We start from the raw sequence: 26,596 nt of genomic DNA on the forward strand, positions 1-26,596 counted from the left end.
AAATGGGCTTTAGGCCCATTAAGCTTATGTGCTCACTTAACCTTCCTAACTGCTGCCCAGTTGGGCTTCCTTGTATGGCGTGGGACCCAAGCATTGATCTACACATCAGCCACATGGGTTCGGCCCAGCCTTTGTTACAAGGCCTGGTCGAATACACTGTTAAAGACAGTGCGCCCCCTGAAACCCATCGAATGGGCTCTATGGGCCCAACACTTACCTTAAGTGGTCCCTGGGCCAAGCCACCTTGTAACACCCAGGGACTGTGGGCAGATGCAATATTAGCCCATCAGGTATTATCCTCAATGGTCTTAAACTTAACCTCTCAGCCCATAATGATCATACACTGCCCGACAAGAGAGGACCTCTCCCTCGACTACAAGGAACAATGTTGCACTCTCCACTTATATGGATCCCGGGAATTAAAACCCTTTTGCAAACATTTTAGAAACCATAATATATATACTTTTATATCTCATATAAAATATACTTCGCAAAAACAAATTTCAACGGTTGAAATCGGCTGCCGGCAGTCTTGGTTTCCAACAGTGAGAGTGCATCCCCGATCATTACCTTTGTCCGACAAAGGGGTTGATCCTGTCACTATGATCACCCACTCAGATGAATTCTCGGATTGTCCCAACATACCCAGGTTTTGACCCCCGCTAAGGATCTCACTGATTGGTACATCAAAGACACCCCGATCCGACACCTAGTGCAGTATCATAATCGAGTCTAGGGGTCAGGTGTAACTTTCCAGTTTTGCCCATCAATCTCCAAGGTCCAGGGCAATACTAGAAATCTGGTCCAGTTCAAAGATTCAATTAATCCCACACTGTATGTGCCTGGGGTCTCCCCCCGGTAGCTGAGACAAGCCACCTCAACTGACTTGATGGCACCGCAGTGTCAGCATTGTCAGGATAGGTCCCCCTAGACTGACCCACTGACTGTGAACATTCTAAACTAACACGAGTCTCAATAAGTGTCCAGTTTAAGGGTATTACACAGAAACATACCAAGGGAACATGAATCAAATATGTACTTTTATTCATTTACAATAAACTAATAAAGTACATCAATTTTGATTGAAGCTAAGGGCATACAAAACTGTCTAACAGCTCCCACTTGCACTTAGGTCCAATCAGGTACTAGCCAGAGTCCCAAGCTTTCCACGTGTTTCTCAAACACTTTCTGTGATAGTGGCTTAGTCAATGGGTCTGCTACCTTATCCGCTGATGCTACCTCTTACTATCATCCTCCCGTAGGTCCAGTGTTGTCAAACAACAATGGAACGGGTGATGTGCTGAATTCCAAATTCATTAATGAACACCTTCATTCATTAGGCAGCCTCACTTACGGCAATGCACTCGGCTTGGGTTGTGGATTATTAATTTGCAACTTAGGACCCCTGTTTGCTAACATTCAGGAAACAACACACGATCCTATCGTGAAAACATATCCAGATGTAGAATTTCTATCATCTGGGTCTGATTGGAAATCGGCATCTGTATACCCTTGGATCTGTAGTGAGCTACCGTCGAATACTAGACAAAACTCTTTTGTCCTTCGAAGGTATTTAAATATGTTTTTCACAGCAGTCCAATGCTCCTGCCCTGGGTTGGCCTGAAATCTGCTTACTACACTCACTGCCTGAGCTATGTCAGGACGAGTGCACAACATGGCATACATGATGCTCCCTACGGCAGAGGCATAGGGAACGTCTTTCATGCCATCAATCTCCTCAGAAGTCTTGGGAGACATCTTCTTGGAGAGAGTGACTCTGTGCCTGAAAGGAACATTTCCTTTCTTGGAGTTTTCCATGCTATATCTCTTGACTATTTTGTCAATATAAGCAGATTGGGATAATCCTATTATCCGCTTCGATCTATCTTTATAGAGTCGAACACCCAGTATATAGGAGGCTTCTCCAAGATTTTTCATGGAGAATTGCTGTGATAGCCATACTTTCACCGTAGTTAACATACCTACATCATTCCCAATGAGTAGAATGTCATCTACATACAGAACCAAGAAGGTAACCTTATCTCCACTGTACTTCCTGTAAACACAGGGTTCATCCAGATTCTGCTCGAAGTCAAACGATTTGACGGCAGAGTCAAAACGGATGTTCCAACTTCTAGAAGCTTGCTTAAGTCCATAAATGGATCTATTAAGTTTACATACCATGTTTTCCTGACCTGCAGCAATGAAGCCTTGCGGCTACTGCATATAGATATCTTCAGTAAGATCTCCATTCAGGAATGCAGTTTTGACATCCATTTGCCAAATCTCATAATCATGGTATGCTGCTACAGCTAGCAGGATCCTAATGGATTTAAGCATGGCCACAGGCGAAAAGGTTTCCTCATAATCGATGCCCTCTTTCTGAGTGTACCCTTTCGCCACCAAATGAGCTTTGAAGGTCTCAACTTTACCAACGGGGCCCTTCTTCCTCTTGTAAATCCATTTGCAACCCATTGCTTTTACCCCGGAGGGCGGATCTACTAGAGTCCAGACTCCATTGGTCTCCATTGAGTCCATCTCTGCTCTCATGGCCTCCACCCACTTCTGGGAATCTATATCCAACATAGCTTCCGTGTAAGTCATGGGATCCTCCTCACTAGTCAAGGTTTCCACCAGGTAACTATACTGGTCATAACCATAATGGACTGGTGGCCTGGATACCCGAGTGGATCTTCTAGGTTGGTCACTACCTGGAACTTGTGGGGCATCTCCCACTGCTCCTGAGCTCTCCTCATCAAGAACAACTTCTTGACGATTGGTGTCCAGGATATAGTCGGTTTCCAAGAATTGCGCATTGCGACTGCAGAACACTTTCTGCTCACTTGGGTCATAGAATAGGTAACCTACAGAGCCTTTTGGGTAGCCTACAAATAGGCAACGGCTGGTCTTGGATTCCAACTTGTCTGCACTCGTTCTTTTAACGTGTGCTGGACAACCCTAAATCTTCAAGTATCTGACACTTGGTTTCCTTCTGGTCCAAAGTTCATATGGAGTATTCGGAACCGATTTGGTTGGAACCCGATTCAGCACATAAATCGCAATCTCTAATGCGTAACCCCAAAAGGATGTGGGTAACTCTGAGTGTATGAGAAGTGACCGGACCATATCCAATAAGGTCCTATCCCATTGTCCTTTAAGTAGTCCCTGAATTCGTCAGAGAGTACTCGCCACCTCGATCTGATCGAAGGGCCTTAATTTCTCTCCCTAACTGTTTCTCGACCTCTTGTCTGAACTCTTTGAACTTTTCAAAGGATTCAGACTTGTGTCTCATTAGGTACACGTAACCGTATCGTGAAAAATCATCTGTGAAGGTGATGAAATACACGTGTTGGTTTCGTGTCCTAACACTCAAGGGACCACATACATCAGTATGTATTAGGTTAAGTGTGCCCGTAGATCTTTCAGGATTACCGTTAAATGGCCGTTTCGTCGTCTTGCCTTGTAGGCAAGGCTCACAAGTGGGAAGATCTTCTACAATTAGAAAATCCAAAGGACCATCCTTTGCCAACCTTGTGATTCGGTCAACACCAATGTGGCCAAGTCGATAATGCCACAGACACGTGGGATTAATTGTATCACGAGCTCTCTTCTTAGGGATTTCAGCCGACGTAGTTTCAGTTATGTTAGTTATTAGAGAAGGATGTAGAACATAGAGACCGTTCTCCAGTTCCCCGTATGCAATGAATCTGTTGTTTCTTTTAATAGTAATCGTATTATTAAAGAAGACAGAATAACCATCTGCACACAGTTTTGAGACAGAAATCAAATTTCTCCTTAAATTTTGCACTTAAAGACAGTCTTTCAGTACAATTATTCCTTCTCTAAAAATTAATTCCACGGTTCCTATGGCCACGACTGCAACAGTTGCAGTAGTCCCCAAGAAGAGTGTGACTTCTCCTTCACTCAGCCTTCTGCTTACCTTGAACCCCTGCAATGAGTTACAAGCAAGAGTTGAAGCCCTGGAGTTAATACATCAGGATGCAGAAGCTACCAACAAATTGGTTTCTATAACACAAGTTTCGAAATTACCTTTCTTGGATTCTAGGTAGGCAGGACAGTTCCTTTTCCAGTGGCCGGTCTTCTTGCAGAAGTGACAGGCATCCGATGCTTTGTCTTTCTTCTGCTTCTTGCTCTTAGTGGCTTTCTTCTTAGGCTTCTTTGCCTTCCTCTTTCTCTTGCCTGTCTTGTCAGTTTCAACAAGCATGGCTACAGACTCATCCTTTCTAATTAGTTCTTCAGCTCTTTGCAACATATTGCTGAGCTCTTGTAAGCTGACATTCAGCTTGTTCATGTTATAGTTCATGATGAACGGATTAAAGGAAGGAGGCAAAGAGTTAAGGATAGCATCTATCTGGGTAGCAAGGTCCAGCCCGGATCCAAGAGCCTCCAGTTCGTTGATGTATCCCATCATCCGAAGACAATGGTCGTGAACCTGTTGACCCTTGGACATTTGTGCGGTCATGAACTGTTTCAAGACCTTTTGTCGAGTAGAACGATTCTGCTCTTCATACATTGTCCTGAGACTATCCAATATGTCTTTGGCAAGTTCGATCTGATCGAACTGGCTCTGTATCGGTTGTCTAAGGAGGCAATGATGTTACACCGGGCAAGGGAGTTTTTCTCCTCCCATTCTTGATAGTCTCTCCTTCGGGCCTCAGAAGCCCTATCACCCGGACGTTCCGGGGCAGGATTCTTTGCCACTTTGTCCAGCTTTTCAGAAGCTAGGACCAGAATAAGGTTCCTGTACCAATCAGCATAGTTTGGGCCCTTCAACTTGTTGTCATCAAGCAGTTTTGCAAAAGATCCGTTTGCCATTTTCTGATAAAAGAGCAAACATCAGTCCACAACCTAATTTGATTCATGTTCATTTCATAGATATGGATTTTAATCTATGATCCATTTCCATTTATTCGTCTCTGAGATTTCCATTACTGAAGAACCCATCCTCATGCTAATGATGGAAGGCCTTTAGAGAGTTCATCATATGAATCTCCCTATCATGTGCATTCATATTAGCTGGAGGGAACAGTTAAATACGCCCTAGTTTGATTTAGGTCAAACCAAAGTGGCTCCCACTGACTTTCATAAAGTCAGATTTCAGTGGGCCTTAAATCTGTTAGGATTCCGCACGTAACCTCTTGATGAGGTGTGGGGCCCACCACTGAGGGAAGTCATCCAATGACCAAAAGGGACACCATGGCAATGATGTTTATTCAGCCATTGTGTGCGCAAGAGCCACTATCGAATGAGCATGGGCCAAGTACTTATGGCCCATGTACGCAGCAGATCACACATCCATACATCTCATGCAGGGATAAATTGATCCAATCAATTAATTATCTGTAAGGCCCGTTGGAAGCCCGTTAAAATTTCATAATATTAACCATTAATATTATCTAGGTATATGGGCTGAATTAGGGTTACCCAGTTCGGCCCATATAGCTTTATCCTTTCAAATGGGCTTTTGTAGTTTTAACTATTTAAAACTGGGCTTTTACAGGCTGGGCCGAATTAACCATTTAATTAAATATCAATCCTTAAGCCCATTAGTGGGAAAATAGGGCTGATTTTCAGCCTTGATTAAACCCTAGAATTGGTCCAAACAGTTTTGAACGAATCTTGGTTCGAATGGGTCTAGGGTTTGATTTTTAATTAAATCCTTAATTCAAGAAAATAATCTGAAATTAAATACTGATAAAGGAAATACAAGAATCAGTCAAACAGGGCTGTTCGCACAATCCTTCCTAATTTCTATTAATATTACATCAGATCGAATACCTATACATTCTGTCTAAAAAATAAAAAAAAATTATTTTACAGACCAAATGAAAAAAAATAATTAAGAAACTGCAAAATCGCAGGTTCCCTGCACCAATCAAGATTTCGATCTCCATGTGTACCAACAGCCCAAAAATAAAGAATATTATAAAGAATAATTCTGAATAACAATCAGATTTATAAAATTTAATTTCAAATCAATCTTCCCATTAACTAGAAACAAATTTCCAGAAAAACTCTATATCTGCGCAAATCGGGTAGAACGCCTTCTGCCCATTTGTGCAGGTTCAGATTTAATCCAATTTCGGTTCAAAACTTTAACCTGGCTCCGATACCACTGAAGGGATGGGATATCCATCATATGGACGCCCAAATCTTGCGGAAAAGACTGGGCAAATTTCAAAAATTTCTCCCATCTCTGTTGGGAATTGAATTCCCTATTTTAGAAAATTCACAATTTTCAAGGATCTATCTTGAACCAAGAACAGAACCAAATCTGAGCCAAAAGCAGTAGGAGAGGGACATACCTGATACGGAGAAATAATATCTCCCAACAAAGGTGTTCACGCCCAAGGAAGGATCCAAAGACTGCTCCCACTGAACATGGCACAGTGTAGGATGGAGTAGAATCAGCAGTGTTCTTCCCAAGAACCTAATCCTTTGCAAGAATTAGTAGGACGACACGTGAGCACAACTTCCTATCAGTCCCTTCACAAGAAACTGATATCAAGATCCAATCTTGATTTCTCCCACTGAACTGGAGATCGAACTGGAGGTGTGGTGGCGGCAGGAAAGAGGCGGCAAGAAAGGATTCACAGGGTTGCTGAATTATTTCTTCTGTGATTTCAGCTCTGAAGGTAGAACATCAACCTCTAAAGGCTGTTGCCTCCTCCTCCTTTTATATCCTTAAAGGGATCAGCTCCTAATCCCATTAGGAGTTGCTGATCCAAATCATATTTGGATCATAATTCCCTTTAAGTGATAAGGTTAAACCCTTATCTTATCTGTAGATTAGATCAGCCCTCTCCTAATCCTATTAGGAGGTTTCCAGATCTAAATCTCATTTAGATCTTGGACTCTCTGAGTGGATAGGGATAAGACCCTTTCCTATCAGCTGATTTAATCCCAGATCCGACCCTAATTTAATTGATCAAGTCAGCCTAGTTTGAAATGGGCTTTAGGCCCATTAAGGACATGTGCTCACTTAGCCTTCCAAACTATTGCCCAGTTGGGCTTCCTTGTATGGCGTCGGGTCCGAACATTGATCTACACATCAGCCACATGGGTTCAGCCCAGCCTTTGTTACAAGACCTGGCCGAATACACTGTTATGGACAGTGCACCCCCTGAAGCCCATCATATGGGCTCCTAATGGGCCCAACACTTACCCTAAGTGGTCCCTAGGCCAAGCCACCTTGTAACACCCAGGGACTGTGGGCAGATGCAAAATTAGCCCATCAGGTATTACGCTCAATGGTCTTACACTTAACCTCTCAGCCCATAAGGATCAAACACTGCCTGACAAGAGAGGATCTCTTCCTCGGCTGCAAGGAATAGTGCTGCACTCTCTGCTCACATGGATCCCGAGAATTAAAACCTTTTGCAAACATTTTATAAACTGTAACATATATAAGTATATCAATATATAAATATATTTTGCAAAACAAAATTCCAATGATTGAAATCGGCTTCTGGCAGTCTTTGTTTCCATCAGAGAGTGCATCCCCGATCATTACCTTTGTCCGACAAAGGGGCTGATCCTGTCACTATGATCACCCACTCAGATGAATTCTCGGACTGTCCCAACATACTTAGGTTTTGACCCCCGCTAAGGATCTCACTGATTGGCATATCAAAGACATCCCAATCCGGCACATAGTGCAGTATCATAATCGAGTCTAGGGGTCAGGTGTAACTTTCTAGTTTTTCCCATCAATCTCCAAGGTCCAGGGCAATACGGGAAATCTAGTCCGGTTCAAAGATTCAACTAATCCTACTCTGCATGTGCCTTGGGTCTCACCCTGGCAGGTGAGACGGGCCACCCAAACATTTGGCAGCACACCAGTGTCAGCCTTGGTAGGGTAAATCTCCCCAGACTTACTCAACGGCTGTGAACTTTCTAAACTAACACGAGTCTCATTAAGTGTCCAGTTTAAGGGTATTACACAGAAACACACCACAGGAACGTGAATCAAATATGTACTTTATTCATTTACAATAAATTCATAATGTACATCATTCTGATTGAAGTTAAGGGCATACAACTGTCTAACACAAGGACCACTTAGTGTAAGTGTTGGGCCCATAGGGTCCATTTGATGGGCTCAAGGGGTTCACTGGGCTTTCTAGTGAATTCGGCTAGGCTTTGTAACAAATGCTGGGTCAAACCCATGTGGCTGATGTGTAGATCGATGCTTGGGTCCCATGCCATACAAAGAAGCCCAACTGGGCAACAATTTGGAAGTCTAATTGAGCACTGTTACTTATTGGGCCTAAAGCCCATTTTGAACTGGGTTGATATGTTCATCCACTTAAGGGGTGTATCTGGGATTAGGGTTGGAAAAAGGATTAAGGTTTTAATCCTATCCACTCTTGGAGACCAAATTCAAATGTGATTTGAATCTGGTAACCTCCTGATAAGATCAGGAGAGGGCTGACCTAATCTGCAGATAGGATTAAGATCATCCCCTATCCAGATGCTGATTTGGATTAGGATAACTCCTAATAGGATTAGGAGATTTTTTATCACAAAAGGAAGGAGAAAACCCTAATCAAAATAACAAGAATTTGACCTAGGGTTTAGTAGAGAACTCACTCTGCAATCTGAGATTGGATCTTAGAAACTCTAGAGAGAAGAAAAGCGAATACGCCAACTTCATCTCTTGAGTTCTCCAACCGTCGCCGCCATTCACTGCTTGGTTCAATTTCTCTGAGAGGGAAAGATCAAGAAGGTGTTCTTGACAACATTCTTTGCTGAAAGGCTGATTGTGTTCGGTGCTCTTCACTTCCATCAAAATCTTGTGAAGAATTTGGTTCGTGGGACGAACACTGCTAGTTCTGCTTCAGTATCACTGCGTCATCTTCAGTGGAAGTAGATCTTGGAAGTTTCTTTAGACGTGAACACCAACGTTGGGAGATATTAATTCTCCGTATCAGATATAACCCTTCCCTTTAATCTTGGTTCAGATCTGGTCTGGTTTGGTTCGAGTAGGATCCTTGAATCTTGATTCTAAAATCAGGGAATGCGATTCCCAGTTGGGAGAAAGGTAAGAAATTTTTGAAATTCGCCCACCCAATCCGCAACCTTTTTGGCATCCATACGATGGATCCTACAATTCTTTCAAATATCTCATTGGCCAATGGCATATATACAAATGAGATGGATACAAAAATTGAGGAAAATGTTCAAGTAAAGCGAGTGAGAATAATAGACCTGGAGAAGAGAATTCAGAGGCTCTTGACAAGTATCTCTTACTAAAATAGTTGGGACTTTCCTCTTGAGGGACACTTTAAAGGAAAAGAATATTGCAAAATACTTGAAGAAAGGGACAAACAGGAGTAAGCTTATGGTGAGAGTATTTAATCTACTTAGTGAGAGTAAGAGTAGGCAATGTTATTACTGATAAGGAGGAAGGCAATGCCAACGGTCCATTGTCCATGTCACAATGGGAGAAATTGGATGTTTCAGGAGAATAAGTTCAAAGGGAGGTTATAGGTAAAGTAAACTGAAACAGAGGAAAAGGGATGGGTCATGGAAAAGGAGATCCAGCTACCCGAAGTCAGTAGTCGGATGTCTAAAACCAAGAAGGATTATTTTGGTTTGGAAGCATAGTTCAAATTAGGCTAACGTTGTGAGAAGATACTGTATTTTGTTTGTTCCAGGTACTTGGTGGAGCTCATAGGTAGGAGATTAGGTTTTGAGGGGCTTATTCTTATTTTAGGACTCTTTGCAAAATTGATATTCTTTCTAAGGGTTTGTTTCTAGTTGGCAGTGTTTACATCTAGGATTTTTGTACATCAGAGATATATTTTTTCTTTGCCTCTGTTCTTTGTGAATACATCTTATTTTCTCTTTTTATTTATTTGATGTCCTTGTGTTGCCCTTCTTTCATCTTTAATAAATTAATGTTACTTATCCAAAAAATTAAAATTTGCAAACAGTTAAGTTTTGGAAGAACAAAGGATATTGGCTGTATACCTATAATAGGAGCTCATGAGTTGCTTCTGTTATGGTTTCGATAATCCAATTGAGAATGTAATGTTCAAATTCTGTTCATAATGGATGATTCTATACTGGTTTCTCATCTTTTTCTGACTCTTTTCTTTTTTGCTCCAATATTACTTAAAGGAACTATATGCAACATTCCTCCATATCTTCTGGTATGCTACTTAATAAATTCATTGACTTTTCATAGGGTTGGTATTTACTTTCAAAGACCTTGGCTGAGGAAGTTGCCTGGAAATTTGCAAAGGAGAATGGGATCAACATGGTTACAATAAATCCATCAATGGTGATTGGCCCTCTTTTGCAGCCGTCACTTAATACAAGTGCTGCTGCAATTTTGAACGTAATTAATGGTAAATTTACCTACTATTAAGGATATATCTACAGATTATTCCCTTACATGACGAGTAATTTCTTCTTCTTATCAAGTAAAGTTATTTCTTTTTTGATGGTTAGCACATAAAGGTACTTCACTTAGCATCACCAAAGTGTAAAATGGAAACAACAGTAAGATTTTCATTTCTTACCTTCCTTGTGAATTTGCGTGGTTGTTTATAATACATTTTTTCTATAAGTTCCAATAATACAAGCAGCTTATAAATCAAAGTGGTGTACAGAGGCACTTCTTGTATGCTAGGATCCTCACTCCTAGTCTTCTTAGTATAAAATACTTAAACCTCCCCTAAGGTATCTGTTTCGACTGTTGCTACAGTAGTCCGAACAGGAAGAGGAGAAGAGAAGAAGAAGAAGAAGAAGAAGAAGAAGAAGAAGAAGAGAAGAAGAAGGGTCTTTCGAAAATCTGATGGGTTGACCCATTCAGTCGACCCCCTTAATCTATATTAGATTCTAATCATAGTTACAAAGACAGAAATAACCTTACTTAAGTGTGGGGCAGAGTAACTCTAATAACACCGCCACATAAGCAGGTTACTTAATAAACAGAAGAAGACTAAACTACCCCTATTCGGCACATCTTAACACTCCCCCTCAAGCTGGAGAATATATGTCATATAATCCCAGCTTGTTACATAGATAGTTCACTTTCCCTGAGCTTAGAGCTTTTGTAAACAAATCTGCCCAATGGTCATTGGAACCCACATGTTCTGTATTTATCTCTCTGGCAAGAACCTTCTCTCTCACAAAGTGGCAATCAACCTCTATGTGCTTTGTTCTCTCATGAAAGATAGGATTGGATGAGATATGTAGTGCAGCTTGGTTGTCACAGTACAATTTCATAGGTTTATCCATGTGAAACCCAATTTCTTATAGGAGATTCCTCAGCCACACTAATTCACAGGTAGTGTGAGCCATGGCCCTATATTCGGCTTCAACACTGCTTCTGGCTACAACCGTCTGCTTTTTACTCTTCCATTTCACAAGATTTCCTCCCAGAAATGTGCAATAGCCTGTAGTAGATCTTCTGTCACTCACTGAGCCTGCCCAGTCTGCATCTGTATACTCAACTACTTCAAGTTTTTCTCCTGGTTTATACAATAGCCCACGGCCTGGAGCTCCTTTCAGATACATCACAATTCTAAGGACTGCATCCCAGTGAGGTATACGAGGGTTCTGCATGAATTGGCTCACCACACTGACTGCAAAGAAGATGTCAGGTCTCGTGATAGTCAGATAATTCAGCTTTCCCACTAGTTGTCTATACCCTCTAGGATCTTCAAATACTTCTCCTGTACCACTGCTCAACTTAACATTTGGTTCCATAGGGGTCTCAGCTGGTTTTGCACCTAACAGTCATGTTTCTTCCAATAGATCAAGGACATATTTCCTTTGGCACAGATTCACACCTTGTTTTGACCTGACAACCTCTATTCCCAAGAAATACTTCAATGTTCCAAGGTCCTTTGTTTGAAAATGATTTTGCAGAAATACCTTTAGTTTGCCAATCCCCAATTTATCACTACCAGTGATGACAATATCATCCACATAGACCACTAATAAAATCTTCCCAGCTTCTGATTCATAGCTGAACACTGAGTGATCAACCTGGCATTGCTTCATTCCAAAACTCTTCACCACTTCGCTGAACTTCCCAAACCAAGCACGTGGAGATTGTTTCAACCCATAAATTGCTTTCTTCAGCCTGCACACCTTACCACCCTCCCCCTGAGCAACAAACCCAGGTGGTTGCTCCATATATACCTCATCCACTAGATCACCATGGAGGAAGGCATTCTTTATGTCAAGTTGAAGGAGAGGCCAATCATACATAACTGCCAAGGAAATTAGGACACGAACAGAACCAATTTTAGCCACCGGAGAGAATGTCTCCATATAGTCCACACCATATACCTGTGAGTAACCTTTAGCAACAAGTCTGGCCTTCAGACGCTCCACACTACCATCTGGCAAGTATTTCACAGTATACACCCATTTACAGCCCACAGCATGCTTCCCAGGTGGAAGAGTAGTAAGTTCCCACGTTTGAGTATGTTGAAGAGCAGAAAGTTCCTCCTCCATTGCCCGCTGCCATCCAGGTGAACTAAGAGCTTCTTGAACATTGTTAGGTAGGGAAATAGAAGACAAAAGTGAAACAAACTGGCGATGTGAGGCAGAAAGACGAGATAATGAAACAAAATTGGAAATGGGATGGAGTGTGGAACTACGTTTACCTTTCCGTAAGGCAATGGGTAGGTCAAGATCTGAAGGTTCAGCAATAGGAGCCATGAGAGGATCTGCAAATGAGGTAGAAGCAGGAGGAGGGGCCGGTGTCGTTCGACGTGTATACACTTGTCGGATCGGTAGTCGTTCAGTGGTGACCTGCACTGGATGAGGAGAGGAGTCTACTCCAACAACAGCCTCTGGAACTGAATCACTGACAGGAAGAGGAAGAGGAGGTAAGGGTGAGGACAAGGGTGCTTCATGACTGGAGAAGAAGGGGACAGACTCAAAAAATGTGACATCAGGGCAGACATAGCACTTTCGGGCAATAGGATTATAACACTTGTACCCTTTTTGAGTCCGAGAGTAGCCAAGGAAGACACATTTAATTGAGCGTGCATCTAGCTTGTCTATTCCAGGACTCAGATTATGAACAAAGCACATACAACCAAAGACACGAGGAGTTAATGGAAATGGAGATAAAGTGGGAAACAAGATGGAGAAGGGGGACCGACCATGAAGAATAAAAGAGGGCATCCGATTAGGAACATGCATGTGGTGAAGCATAGACCGAGCAATTTCAAGAAGATGACGATTCTTCCGTTCAGCCACCCCATTTTGTTGAGGGGTGAAAGCACACGAGGTCTGATGAATAATGCCATGCTGTTCTAAATACTGTTGAAATGTAGTAAGAAAGTATTCATGACCATTATCTGAACGAAGAATTTTGATTGGAACACCAAATTGTGTGCGTATTTTAGCATGGAATTTTTGAAAAATGGAAAATAATTCACTTCTTTCTTTCATTAAGTAAATCCATGTCATTCTTGAACAATCATCAATAAAGGAGACAAAATACTTGTACCCATTATAAGACTCTATTTTGATCGGACCCCAAACATTTGAGTGAACCAAAGAAAAAGGACTCAACATACAACTCTCAACTCTTGGACTGAAGGGCACACGACAGTGTTTACCAAATTGACATGACTCACATTGTAAAACTGACAACTGACTCAATGATGGAACCAACATCTTGAGGACCTTGAGAGATGGATGTCCCAGTCGGCAATGCCATTGTAGAGGAGTAAGGGAAGTCTGAAGTGCAATTGAAGATCCACCGCCGTCAAGGTAATACAATCCACCAGCTTCATGCCCCCCACCAATCTTCTTCCCCGTCTTGAGATCCTGAAAAACACAAGTGGAAGGAAAGAAGGTAACAGAACAGTTAAGAGCTTTGGTTAATTTACTAACAGACATAAGATTGAATGGAAACTTAGGTACGTATAAAACAGATGATAAAGGGACAGAAGCCAAGTCAACATTATCAACACCACAGATGGGAGATGAGGACCCATTGGCAAGTGTAACAGTTTGTGGTGTGGAGGTTTCAGCAAGAGAAGAGAACACACCTGGAGTCCCGGTCATATGATCTGAGGCTCCAGAGTCAATAATCCAGGAAGGAGTTTTAGATGACATGCAAGCGATACCTGATTGGGCATTTGTGGTAGTGGTATGCTATGAAGTAGTTTGAAGGAACCGTTCATATTCATCATGCGGAACACTCACCATCTCCCTCCCAAAAGTAGATGTAGATGTGGAAGGTGTTAGGTCTGCCAGTTTACTGTCACTAATAGCTACCTCGCCTGCTACAACATGATTAGCCCATTTAGAAGGAGGGCCATGTAGATCATAACAGAAATTCACTGTGTGTCCATCTCTACCACAATGAGTACACTTCCTTGTAGAGTTATTTTTTCCTCTGCCACGGCCTCCCCCTGAGTCACGGCCACCCCTACCAATCATGGAATTGCCACGGCCCCCTCTGGAATGACCTCCCCCTCTTGTACTATGTCCACCACCTCTAGCTGTCACAAGTGTTTATCTATCATACTGTGTGGGGTTCTCTGTCTGGCCCAAAGAGATTCTACGAAGTCTTGAGAATACTTCCTCAAGTGTAGGAAGAGTAGAACCCCCCAATATTTGAGCTCTAACTGGTTCATATTCCGACTTCAGCCCCACTAAAAATCTTGTAACATCTAGCTGCTCCCTTCGCTGTTGCTGAACTTGAATATCTGGAGTAAGGGGATGATAGACATTGAGTTCATTCCTTATATTCTTCATGCAGGCATAATACTCTTCTAGTGTTTTGGTTCCTTGCTGTAAATCAAAGTACTCCTGATACAGTTGATATACTCTTGTTGTGTTATCTTGTCCAGAATATAGCTTCTTAGCATGCTCCCATATATCCTTAGCCGTATCAAGGAACATGAAGTTGGCACTGATTTTGGGTTCCATACTATTCCACAACCAAGTCATGATTTGAGCATCTTATTGTTCCCAATCATCAAACCCTGGAGAGTCAACCGGTGGCTTCTCATCTCTAACATGCTTTGCTTTCTTCTTTGCCTTGAGAAAAACTTCCACTGATTTAGCCCATGGAACATAGTTCTCCCCATTTAGCTTAATTGAGGTCATTTGTACTCCTAGGTAGTCGGAGGAAATTACAACACTAGGTTTCTGATCATTGTAGCCATCTCCTATTGCTGCCATTGTACTCTTTCACAGTTGTCTCTAACTTTACTTCTCAGCTACAAGCTGATTGATGTTGTTCACAGTTTGATATTTCAGCACCTATTGCAGCCTCTAAACACCACTGCTGACTTCACACACTTGTTCTTATTCACACTACTGCTGACTTCACACACTTACGTCCCACATAAGCATCAGTTTACCATTCACTAATCACAAGTAGAGGCCCTCTTACAACCGCTCAAGCACCACAACATAGCCAAATCTGTTGCACCCAGTTCAGACTTATTTAACACACTTAAGAGGGCATTACACAACCACAAGGAGTTCGGCAAGGTCACTGCATTCTACCTTGCACCACTCGGCCACTTACAGTAGCCCTACACCATTCGGCTACTGCACACACAACCCTTCCTAGGGCAACAATGAACCTAGTTCTCTAGGTTCTACTCAGTATAACAGTTTCTTGTAGGGTTTCTACCCAGAAATATATGTAACACTAGAAGAAGAGAGAACCGACCTTCCTTTGAGAATATCAATCAACCATTCACTACTGAAGTCACTTTCCTTGTTGAAGAAGGTTATGCGTAGCAGAGAGACAAGCTGTAGTGTTTCTGACCTAGGGCGAACCAGTTCTCTCCATCGACTGATCAGAAATGATGGTGAAGAGTCACGAACAATGCTGAGGTGCTTTACCAACTGACTTAGGTCAGGAGCATGGCTCCGATACCATGTTTCGACTATTGCTACAGTAGTCCGAACAGGAAGAGAAGAAGAAGAAGAAGAAGAGAAGAAGAAGGGTCTTTCGAAAATCTGATGGGTTGACCCATTCAGTCGACCCCCTTAATCTATATTAGATTCTAATCATAGTTACAAAGACAGAAATAACCTTACTTAAGTGTGGGGCAGAGTAACTCTAATAACACTGCCACATAAGCAAGTTACTTAATAAACAGAAGAAGACTAAACTACCCCTATTCGGCACATCTTAACAGTATCTAATAAATACTTACCCATACCCTGGGTTTTCTAATAACCTAAATACTACTCGTGTAAAATCAAGATTCCATTGTTACTAACGGAATGCTTAATGATTATGTTACCCTTGCAATTAAAAAACCTCAATTTGACTTTCAACCAATCTTTTATAATCTCCAGTTCAACTTTGTTCTTTTGTACATTGTGGTCTGTTGCCTTCTTAAGCTCCACCCTCTCAGGCGATGTAGCTCTACCAACACTAACTGCAATTCTGCCAGCTACATGGGTCTCGCCAACTGCACGACAAACCCACAGGATTGTTCATTGTTGTGTAATTTGATACCAGTATAATTTCTTTTGTTGAAACATTTAAGTCAAAGACCTCAGCACCAGCACTGAAACCCACAATTTCATTGTCTGCAGCACCAATTCCCCTTCTAAATTGTTCCATAGGATGTAGCCTGTGTTGGTGGCTCAGATTTGCAGTATGTCATCAGCTTTGATGGTTGATTGTTGCTCTGAATAATTTTCAACACTGTCAGGAGTGAAACAGAGAGAGAAGATTCGATGATGAACAATAGATTCGCTAGATATGACTAAGTAATTGTCAAATACCTCATGAGAGTTTAGTATTTTACCCTTTTCTTTATCATTACATACTTCCCAGTTTTCTGTTTCCTTTTGGATTTAGGCCTTGTTATTGGACCAGACGTGCAATCTTTGACAACTAGAGTGAACCCTTTTGTTGAACTAGATTCCAAGGAGTGAACTATTTGGGGGTGTAAACTCTAAACCAAGTTTAGAGTTTCTTTTGTATATTTTGTACATGTCACCCTACCGAGATCATTAGGCATCCCAATTTCTCCCTTCGCATTAAGTCAGGGATATTTACATTGGCACCCAGACTTGCATATATTAATACAATATAATTATTTCTACCAATAAAAAAAATAAAAATTCAGTTTTCTATTTCTTTTTCACAATGTAAACAATGGGATGCATCACAAATATTTCCAATATGGTTTCTGTGTATGGGTAGACTTCCCTGACCATTTAGCTTGATACCACTAAACAAGAATTTAGAAAAGGGAGAAGAGTTCAATTCAGAACCCAACATTGAGCTTTCAACAGTACTGGTGTTTTGTATATTCAATTTCCTAATATTTTGTGTAATGTTTAACCAAATTTTGTAATGCCTTTTTATTCCTCATCTTGGTGACCATTTTTGGGACCACCCCAACTAAACAATGAGATACCTTTCCGATTGATATGCATTATTCTTATGCCTGATGTTTTGTGTGGTACAGGGGCAAATACATTTCCCAATGCAACATTTGGATGGGTCAATGTTAAAGATGTTGCCAATGCACATATTCAGGCCTTTGAAATTCCTTCAGCCAATGGAAGATACTGTTTGGTTGAGAGTGTTGCTCATTATTCAGAGATTGTGAGAATTCTACACGAGCTCTATCCTTCTCTCCTACTTCCTGAAAGGTAAGCCTCATGATGATAGCTTATCAATGTTGTTTTCATTAATAAAAGAAACTAAGAAAAGTTTACTCTGAACTTTCTCTTAGTTGACTCATACTAGTTATTTTCATTTAAGTTGCATTTCTGTTGATGCACTATTCATCATCAAATAATCATGTTATTGTTCTACATGGGGGAATCAATATCTGGACCAGAATTTGCCATGAAGAGTGTAATCCACCCAAGTAATTCGGTGGAATTAAATGAATTGCTGATGAACTTAATATTTTCTTAGAATATTTAGAAAACATTAGAGAAATATCTAAGAGATGGATATGGTGGAAAAGAGAGCAAAGGAGAAAAGAGATCCTTGACATAATCATCTTGTGTCACCTTGATACATGGCACAGGTGCTAAGCATGCAAATTTGTAAGTGTCTAGCATATCAACCTCCAAAAATTGTGGTGTTGGGATATCACAATAATTTACATAAAAAATTTAAAATATAGTAAAAGTAGGAACTCTAATATGTGGACTCCTTATTGATGCATATTGAGATTTATGTATGAATAAAATCAGTTCATTACTGTTTCATGTTTTGATTGGTATGTTTTTGTGAATTACCCCTTAAACTAGACATCTATGAAGCTTATGTTAGTTTAGAAAGCTCCCAACCATTGGATAAACCTGGGGAGTTATCTTGACAAGATTGACATTGATGTACTACTGAAATGGTGGAGCAACTTATCCCAGTTGTTGGGGTTAGACACTAAATATAGTCAATGGATGTTTGCAAGAAACACTGAACATGAACCAATTTCTAGTTATGCCCTGGACCTTAGAGACAAATGGGCAAAGCTAAAAAATTGCATTTAACCCTAGACTTGATAATGATACTACACTAGGTCTTGGACTAGGCTGCTTTTGATATTCCAACCAGTGAGATCCTCTTAAGATCAAATACTTGGATATGTTGGAGCAGTTTGGAATATTACCCAAGTGGGTGATCATTGTCTTAGAATCAACCCCTTTATCAGACAAAGAATATCAGAGTTAACACTCTCTAATGGAAACCTAAAACTACTAACAATGGATTTCAACTATTTTTAAAATCTCTTTGCAAATGTTTTTATATTTATAATATATTATTTTATGAAAAATGTTTGTAAAATGTTCTATTCTTGAAATCCATCTAAGTAGAGGATGTGACATTGCATTTAGTAGTTAGGGAAGAAGTGAGCAATGTTTGATCATGTAAGACTGAGAGGTTGAAAGCTATTAGGATTCGGCCTGCCCTTGAATCCTATTAAGTTGATAACAGTCAAGAAGAAGGAAGAGAAAGAGAGTGAAAGAAGAAGAGAAAAGAAGAAAGAGAGAGAAAGAACTGGTTCAAAGGAGAGAAAAAAGATCACTCTCCCATTCGGCCAGAATTGATTTATATTACTTATATTGTGGAAAAGACACATGTGCCCCTACTTAAGTAAGGGACACTAAATCTAACATAATCTTACACATTAGCACATAAACATAAGTATAAAGACAGAACTGAAGGGATAGGAAATCCATCACATGGACGCCCAAGATTGCGGAATAAAGGGGGCAAATTTAAAAAATTTTTCTCTCCCTTCAACTGGGAATCGAATTCCCTATTTAGAAAATCATATTTTCAATGATCATTCTTGAACCATAAACTGAACCAGATCTGAACTAAAATGAGGAGAGAGAGATAATACCTGATACAAAGAAACACTATCTCTCAATGGAGGTGTTTACGCCCAAGGTAGGATCCAAAATCTGCTCCCACTGAAGATGGCACAGTGTAGGGTGGAGCAGAATCAGCAGTGTTCTTCCCAAGAACTTGATCCTTCCAAAGAATCACCTGGACGGCTAGTGAATACAACTCCTACCAATCTTTTCTCCAAAAGATTGGAACCAAGATCCAATATTGATTTCTCCCAAGCAATGGAGATCGAACTGCTATAGGCGGCGGCTGCAGGAAGGAGGCGGCTAGAGAGTATTTGCAGGGTGTAGACTTGAAGGGATCAGCTCCTAATCCCATTAGGAGTTGCTAACCCAAATCACATCTGGATTATAAGTCCCTTTAAGATAAGGGATAATCCTTATCTGTAGATTAGATCAACCAGCTCCTGATCTAATTAGGAACTGTTAGAGTGAGCCGAATAAGGGTAATTTAGTAATCTTATGTCAGTTAAGTACTTTGCTTATGTGGCTGTTTTATTAGAGTACTCTGCCCCACACTTAAGTGAGGGCAGTTTAGTCTTTGTAAGTGTAATTAGAACCGAATAAACACAAGGGGGTCGACTGAATGGGAAACTAATCAGTTCGACTAAACCCTCCTGTTCTCTCTTTCTCTTGTCTTCTTCCTCATCTTCTTCTTCCTTCTTCACTGGTTCGGACTACTGTAGCTGCTCCAAAACATGGTATCAGAGCAAGGTTTCTGACCTGCTTCCGCTTGCAAAGCATCTCAGCTGTGTTCGTGACACCCTCCTCTTCGTTTCTAGTTGGTTAATGGAGAGAGCTGGTTCGCCCTAGGTCTGAGACATCACAGTTCGTTGCTCTCTGCTGCGCACAGTTTTCTTCATCAAGGAAGGTGATTTCAGCAGTGAATGGTTGGCTGATACTCTCAAAGGAAGGTTGGTTATTTAGTCCTCTTGTGTTGCTGGTATTTCTGGGTAGGAACCCTTCAAGAATCAGTTAGTACTGATTAGAACCTAGAGAACTAGGTTCATTGTTGCCCTGAAAAGGGTTGTGTGTGCAGTAGCCGAATGGTGTAGGGCTGCTGTGAGTTGTTGAGTGGTGTTAGGGCTGCTGTAGGTGGCCGAGTGGTGTAAGGTGGAATGCAGTGACCTTGCCAAGCTTCTTGTGGTTGTGTAATGCCCTCTTAAGTGTGTTAAACAAATCTGAACTGGGTGTAGCAGTTTGACTGTGTTGTGGTGCTTGTGATGCGCAATTTTTTTTATTGAGTGGTTGTAAGAGGGCCTACTGTTGTGTTGTGGTGCTTGTGATGCTTATGTGGGTCGTAGGTGTGTGAAGTCAGCAGTAGTGTAAAGAAGAACAAGTGTGTGCTCCCACTGTTGTGTTTAGGGGCTGCAATAGGTGCTGAAGTATCAAACTGTGAACAACATCAATCAGCTTGTAGCTGAGAAGTAAGGTTAGAGGCAACTGTGAAAGAGTACAATGGCAGCAATAGGAGATGGCTACAATGATCAGAAACCTAATGTGGTAATTTCCTCCGACTACCTAGGGGTACAAATGACCTCAATTAAGCTGAATGGGGAGAACTATGTTCCATGGGCCAAATCAGTGGAAGTGTTTCTCAAGGCAAAGAAGAAAGTAAAGCATGTAAGAGATGAAAAGCCATCGGAGGACTCTCCAGGGTTTGATGATTGGGAGCAAGAAGATGCTCAAATCATGACTTGGCTGTGGAATAGTATGGAACCTAAAATTAGTGCCAACTTCATGTTTCTTGATACGGCTAAGGATATATGGGAGCATGCTAAGAAGCTATATTCTGGACAAGATAACACAACAAGAGTGTATCAGCTTTATCAGGAGTATTTTGATTTACAACAAGGAACCAAAACACTAGAAGAGTACTATGCCAACATGAAGAATATAAGGAATGAACTCAATGTCTATCACCCCCTTACTCCAGATATTAAAGTTCAGCAACAGCAAAGGGAGCAACTAGATGTTACAAGATTTTTAGTGGGGCTGAAGTCGGAATATGAACCAGTTAGAGCCCAAATATTGAGGGGCTCTACTCTTCCTACACTTGAGGAAGTATTCTCAAGGCTTCGTAGAATCTCTTTGGGACAGACAGAGAACTCCACACAGTCTGATAGATCAGCACTTGTGACAGCTTGAGGGGTTGGATATAGTACAAGAGGGGGAGGTCATGCTCCCCGAGGAGGCCGTGGCAGTTCCATGATTAGTCGGGGTGGTCGTGACTCAGGGGGAGGCCGTGGCAGAGGGAAGAATAACTCTACAAGGAAATGCACTCATTGTGGTAGAGAGGGACACACAGTGAATTTCTGTTATGATCTACATGGCCCTCCCTCTAAATGGGCTAATCATGCTGTAGCGGGTGAGGTTGATATCAGTGACAGTAAACCGGCAGACCGAACTCATCCCACATCTACATCTACCTCTGGGAGGGAAATGGTGAGCGTACCGCGTGATGAGTATGAACGGTTCCTTCAAACTACTTCACAGCATACCACTGCCACACTTGCCCAATCAGGTATTGCTTGCATGTCATCTAAAACCTCTCCCTGGATTATTGACTCTGGAGCCTCAGATCATATGACCGGGACTCCAGGTGTGTTCTCTTCTCTCTCTAAAACCTCCACATCACAAACTGTTACACTTGCCAATGGGTCCTCATCTCCCATATGTGGTGTTGGTAATATTGACATGGCTCCTGTGCCCTTATCATCTGTTTTATATGTCCCTAAGTTTCCATTCAATCTTATGTCTGTTAGTAAAATAACCAAAGCTCTTAACTGTTCCGTTACCTTCTTTCCTTCCACCTGTGTTTTTCAGGATCTCAAGACGGGGAAGAAGATTGGTGGGGGGCATGAAGCTGGTGGACTGTACTATCTTGACGGTGGTGGATCTTCAATTGCTCTTCAGACTTCGCTTACTCCTCTACAATGGCATTGCCGACTAGGACATCCATCTCTCAAGGCTCTCAAGATTTTGGTCCCGTCATTGAGTCATTTGTCAGTTTTGCAATGTGAGTCATGTCAGTTTGGGAAACATCGTCGTGTGTCCTTCAGTCCAAGAGTTGAGAGTCGTATGTTGAGTCCTTTTTCTTTGGTTCATTCAGATGTTTGGGGTCCAATCAAAATAGAGTCTTATAATGGGTACAAGTATTTTGTCTCCTTTATTGATGATTGCTCAAGAATGACATGGATTTACTTAATGAAAGAAAGAAGTGAATTGTTTTCTATTTTTCAAAAGTTCCATGCTGAAATACGCACACAATTTGGTGTTCCAATCAAAATTCTCCGTTCAGATAATGGTCGTGAATACTTTCTTACTTCATTTCAACAGTATTTAGAACAGCATGGCATTATTCATCAGACATCATGTGCATACACCCCTCAACAAAATGGGGTAGCTGAACGGAAGAACCGTCAGCTTCTTGAAACTGCACGGTTTATTCTTTACCACATGAATGTTCCTAAACGTTTTTGGAGTGATGCTGTACTCACTGCATGTTTTCTCATTAATCGGATGCCCTCCTTCATTCTTCATGGTCGGTCCCCCTTCTCTATCTTGTTTTCCACTTTATCTCCATTCCCATTAATTCCTCGTGTCTTTGGTTGTGTGTGCTTTGTCCACAATCTGAGCCCTGGAATAGACAAGCTAGATGCACGCTCAATTAAATGTGTCTTCCTTGGCTACTCACGGACTCAGAAAGGGTACAAGTGTTATAATCCCATCACCCGGAAGTGCTATGTCTGTCCTGATGTCACCTTTTTTGAGTCAGTCCCCTTCTTCTCAAGCCCTGAAGCACCCTCGTCTCCACCCGCACTTCCTCTTCCTCTCCCTGTCAGTGATCCAGTTCCAGATGTTGTTGTTGGAGTAGACTCATCACCTCATCCCATGCAGATCACCACCGAACGTCCACCAATCCGGCAAGTGTATACACGTCGAACGGCACCGGCCCCTCCTCCAGCTTCTACCTCATCTGCGGATCCTCTCATTGCTCCTATTGTTGAACCCTCAAACCTTGATCTACCCATTGCCTTACGGAAAGGTAAACGCAGTTCTACCCTCCATCCCATTTCCAATTTCGTTTCATTATCTCGTCTGTCTACATCACATCGCCAATTTGTTTCCCTTTTATCCTCTATTTCCATACCTAACAATGTCCAAGAAGCTCTCAGTTCACCTGATTGGCGGCAGGCAATGGAGGAGGAACTTTCTGCTCTTCAACATACTCAAACGTGGGAACTTACTACTCTCCCACCTGGTAAGCATGCTGTGGGATGTAAATGGGTGTATACTGTGAAATACTTGCCAGATGGTAGTGTAGAGCGTCTGAAGGCTTGACTTGTTGCTAAAGGTTACTCCCAGTTGTATGGAGTAGACTACATGGAGACATTCTCTCCGGTGGCTAAGATTGGTTCTGTTCGTGTACTAATTTCCCTGGCAGTTATGTATGATTGGCCTCTGTTTCAGCTTGATATCAAGAATGCCTTTCTCCATGGTGATCTTGTGGAGGAGGTATATATGAAGCAACCACCTGGGTTTGTTGCTCAGGGGGAGAATGGTAAGGTATGCAGATTGAAAAAGGCAATTTATGGGTTGAAACAATCGCCGCGTGCTTTGTTTGGGAAGTTCAGTGAAGTGGTGAAGAGTTTTGGAATGAAGCAGTGCCAGGTAGATCACTCAGTGTTCAGCTATGACTCAGAAGCTGGGAAGATTCTATTAGTGGTCTATGTGGATGATATTGTCATTACTGGCAGTGATAAATTGGGGATTGGCAAATTAAAGGTATTTTTGCAAAACCATTTCCAAACAAAAGATCTTGGAACATTGAAATATTTCTTGGGAATAGAGGTTGCCAGGTCAAAACAAGGTGTAAATCTGTGCCAAAGAAAATATGTTCTTGATCTATTGGAAGAAACAGGACTGTTTGGTGCAAAACCGGCTGAGACCCCTATGGAACCAAATGTTAAGTTGAGCAGTGATACAGGAGAAGTATTTGAAGATCCTGGAAGGTATAGACGACTAGTGGGGAAGCTGAACTATCTAACTATCACGAGACCCGACATATCCTTTGCAGTCAGTGTGGTGAGCCAATTCATGCAGGACCCTCGTATACCTCACTGGGATCCAATTCTTAGAATTGTGAGGTATCTGAAAGGAGTTCCAGGCCGTGGACTATTGTATAAACCAGGAGGAAAACTTGAAGTAGTGGGGTATACAGATGCAGACTGGGCAGGCTCAGTGAATGATAGAAGATCTACTACGGGCTATTGCACATTTCTTGGAGGAAATCTTGTGACGTGGAAGAGTAAAAAGCAGACGGTTGTGGCCAGAAGTAGTGCTGAAGCTGAGTATAGGGCCATGGCACATACTACCTGTGAGTTAGTGTGGTTGAGGAATCTTCTACAAGAAATTGGGTTTCACATGGATAAACCTATGAGACTGTATTGTGACAACCAAGCTGCACTCCATATCTCATCCAATCCTGTATTTCATGAGAGAACAAAGCACATAGAGGTTGGTTGCCACTTTGTGAGGGAGAAGGTCCTTGCTGGAGAGATAAACACAGAACATGTGGGCACGAATGATCAATGGGCAGATTTGTTTACAAAAGCTCTAAACTCAGGGAAAGTGAATCATCTATGTAACAAGCTGGGATTATATGACATATATTCTCCAGCTTGAGGGGGAGTGTTAGAGTGAGCCGAATAAGGGTAATTTAGTAATCTTATGTCAGTTAAGTACTTTGCTTATGTGGCTGTTTTATTAGAGTACTCTGCCCCACACTTAAGTGAGGGCAGTTTAGTCTTTGTAAGTGTAATTAGAACCTAATAAACACAAGGGGGTCGACTGAATGGGAAACTAATCAGTTCGACTAAACCCTCTTGTTCTCTCTTTCTCTTGTCTTCTTCCTCATCTTCTTCTTCCTTCTTCACTGGTTCGGACTACTGTAGCTGCTTCAAAACAGGAACCTTCCAAATCTAAATCTCATTTAGATCTTGGACTCTCTGAGTGGATAGGGTGTGGGCTCAATCCTATCAGCTGATCTTATCTTAGAATTCGCTGCTTAAAGACTAATCAAATTAGCCCAGTTCGAAATGGGCTTAAGGCCCATTTAGGGTTATGTAATCATTAAGCCTTCCAAACTGCTGCCCAGTTGGGCTTCCTTGTATGGCGTGGGACCCAAACATTGATCTACACATCAGCCACATGGGTTTAGCCCAGCCTTTGTTACAAGACCTGGCTGAATACACTGTTATGGATAGTGCACCCCCTGAAACCCATCAGATGGGATCTATGGGCCCAACACTTACCCTAAGTGGTCCCTGGGCCAAGCCACCTTGTAACACCCAGGGACTGTGGGCAGATGCAAGATTAGCCTACCAGGTATTATCCTCAATGGCCTTACACTTAACCTCTCAGCCCATAATGATCATACACTACCCGACAAGAGAGGACCTCTCCCTCGGCTACAAGGAACAGTGTTGCACTCTCTCAAATATGGATCCCGAGAATTAAAACCTTTTGCAAATCATTTCGAAACCATAATATATTTACTTTTATATCTCATATAAAATATATTTTGCAAAAACAAATTTCAACGATTGAAATCGGCTACCGACAGTCTTGGTTTCCATTAGTGAGAGTGCATCCCCGATCATTACCTTTGTCCGACAAAGGGGCTGATCCTGTGACTATGATCACCCACTTAGATGAATTCTCAGACTGTCCCAACATACCCAGGTTTTGACCCCTGCTAAGGATCTCACTGATTGGTACACCAAAGGCAGCCCAATCCAACACCTAGTGCAGTATCATAATCGAGTCTAGGGGTCGGGTGTAACTTTACAGTTTTGCCCATCAATCTCCAAGGTCCAGGGCAATACTAGAAATCTGGTCCAGTTCAAAGATTCAATTAATCCCACACTGTATGTGCCTAGGGTCTCACCTCGGTAGCTGAGACAAGCCACCCCAACCGACTTGTTGGCATCACAATGTCAGCCTTGTCAGGATAGGTCTCCGCAAACCGACCCACTGGCTGTGAACATTCTAAACTAACACGAGTCTCATTAAGTGTCCAGTTTAAGGGTATTACACAGAAATATACCAAGGGGACATGAATCAAATATGCACTTTTATTCATTTACAGTAAATTCATAAAGTACAACATTTTGATTGAAGCTAAGGGCATACAAAACTGTTTAACAAGAACTAACCCTACATATTTGACACT

At 41.7% G+C, this 26,596-nt stretch overlaps 1 protein-coding gene across 1 annotated transcript in view; it reads left to right on the forward strand.

Annotated features, from left to right (window-relative positions):
- Positions 1-26,596, forward strand: part of LOC148872387 (phenylacetaldehyde reductase-like) — a 105,716-nt gene that overhangs the window by 57,804 nt on the left and 21,316 nt on the right. The window contains exons 4-5 of the mRNA XM_088969224.1: positions 10,214-10,376; positions 17,457-17,643. Of these exons, the coding sequence (XP_088825350.1) occupies positions 10,214-10,376; positions 17,457-17,643 (350 nt within the window). The remainder of the gene's footprint in view (positions 1-10,213; positions 10,377-17,456; positions 17,644-26,596) is intronic.

Source organism: Nelumbo lutea, chromosome 2 (genome assembly GCF_056320005.1).
Source record: "Nelumbo lutea isolate HS-2025 chromosome 2, American lotus-T2T, whole genome shotgun sequence".
Taxonomy (NCBI): Eukaryota; Viridiplantae; Streptophyta; class Magnoliopsida; order Proteales; family Nelumbonaceae; genus Nelumbo; species Nelumbo lutea.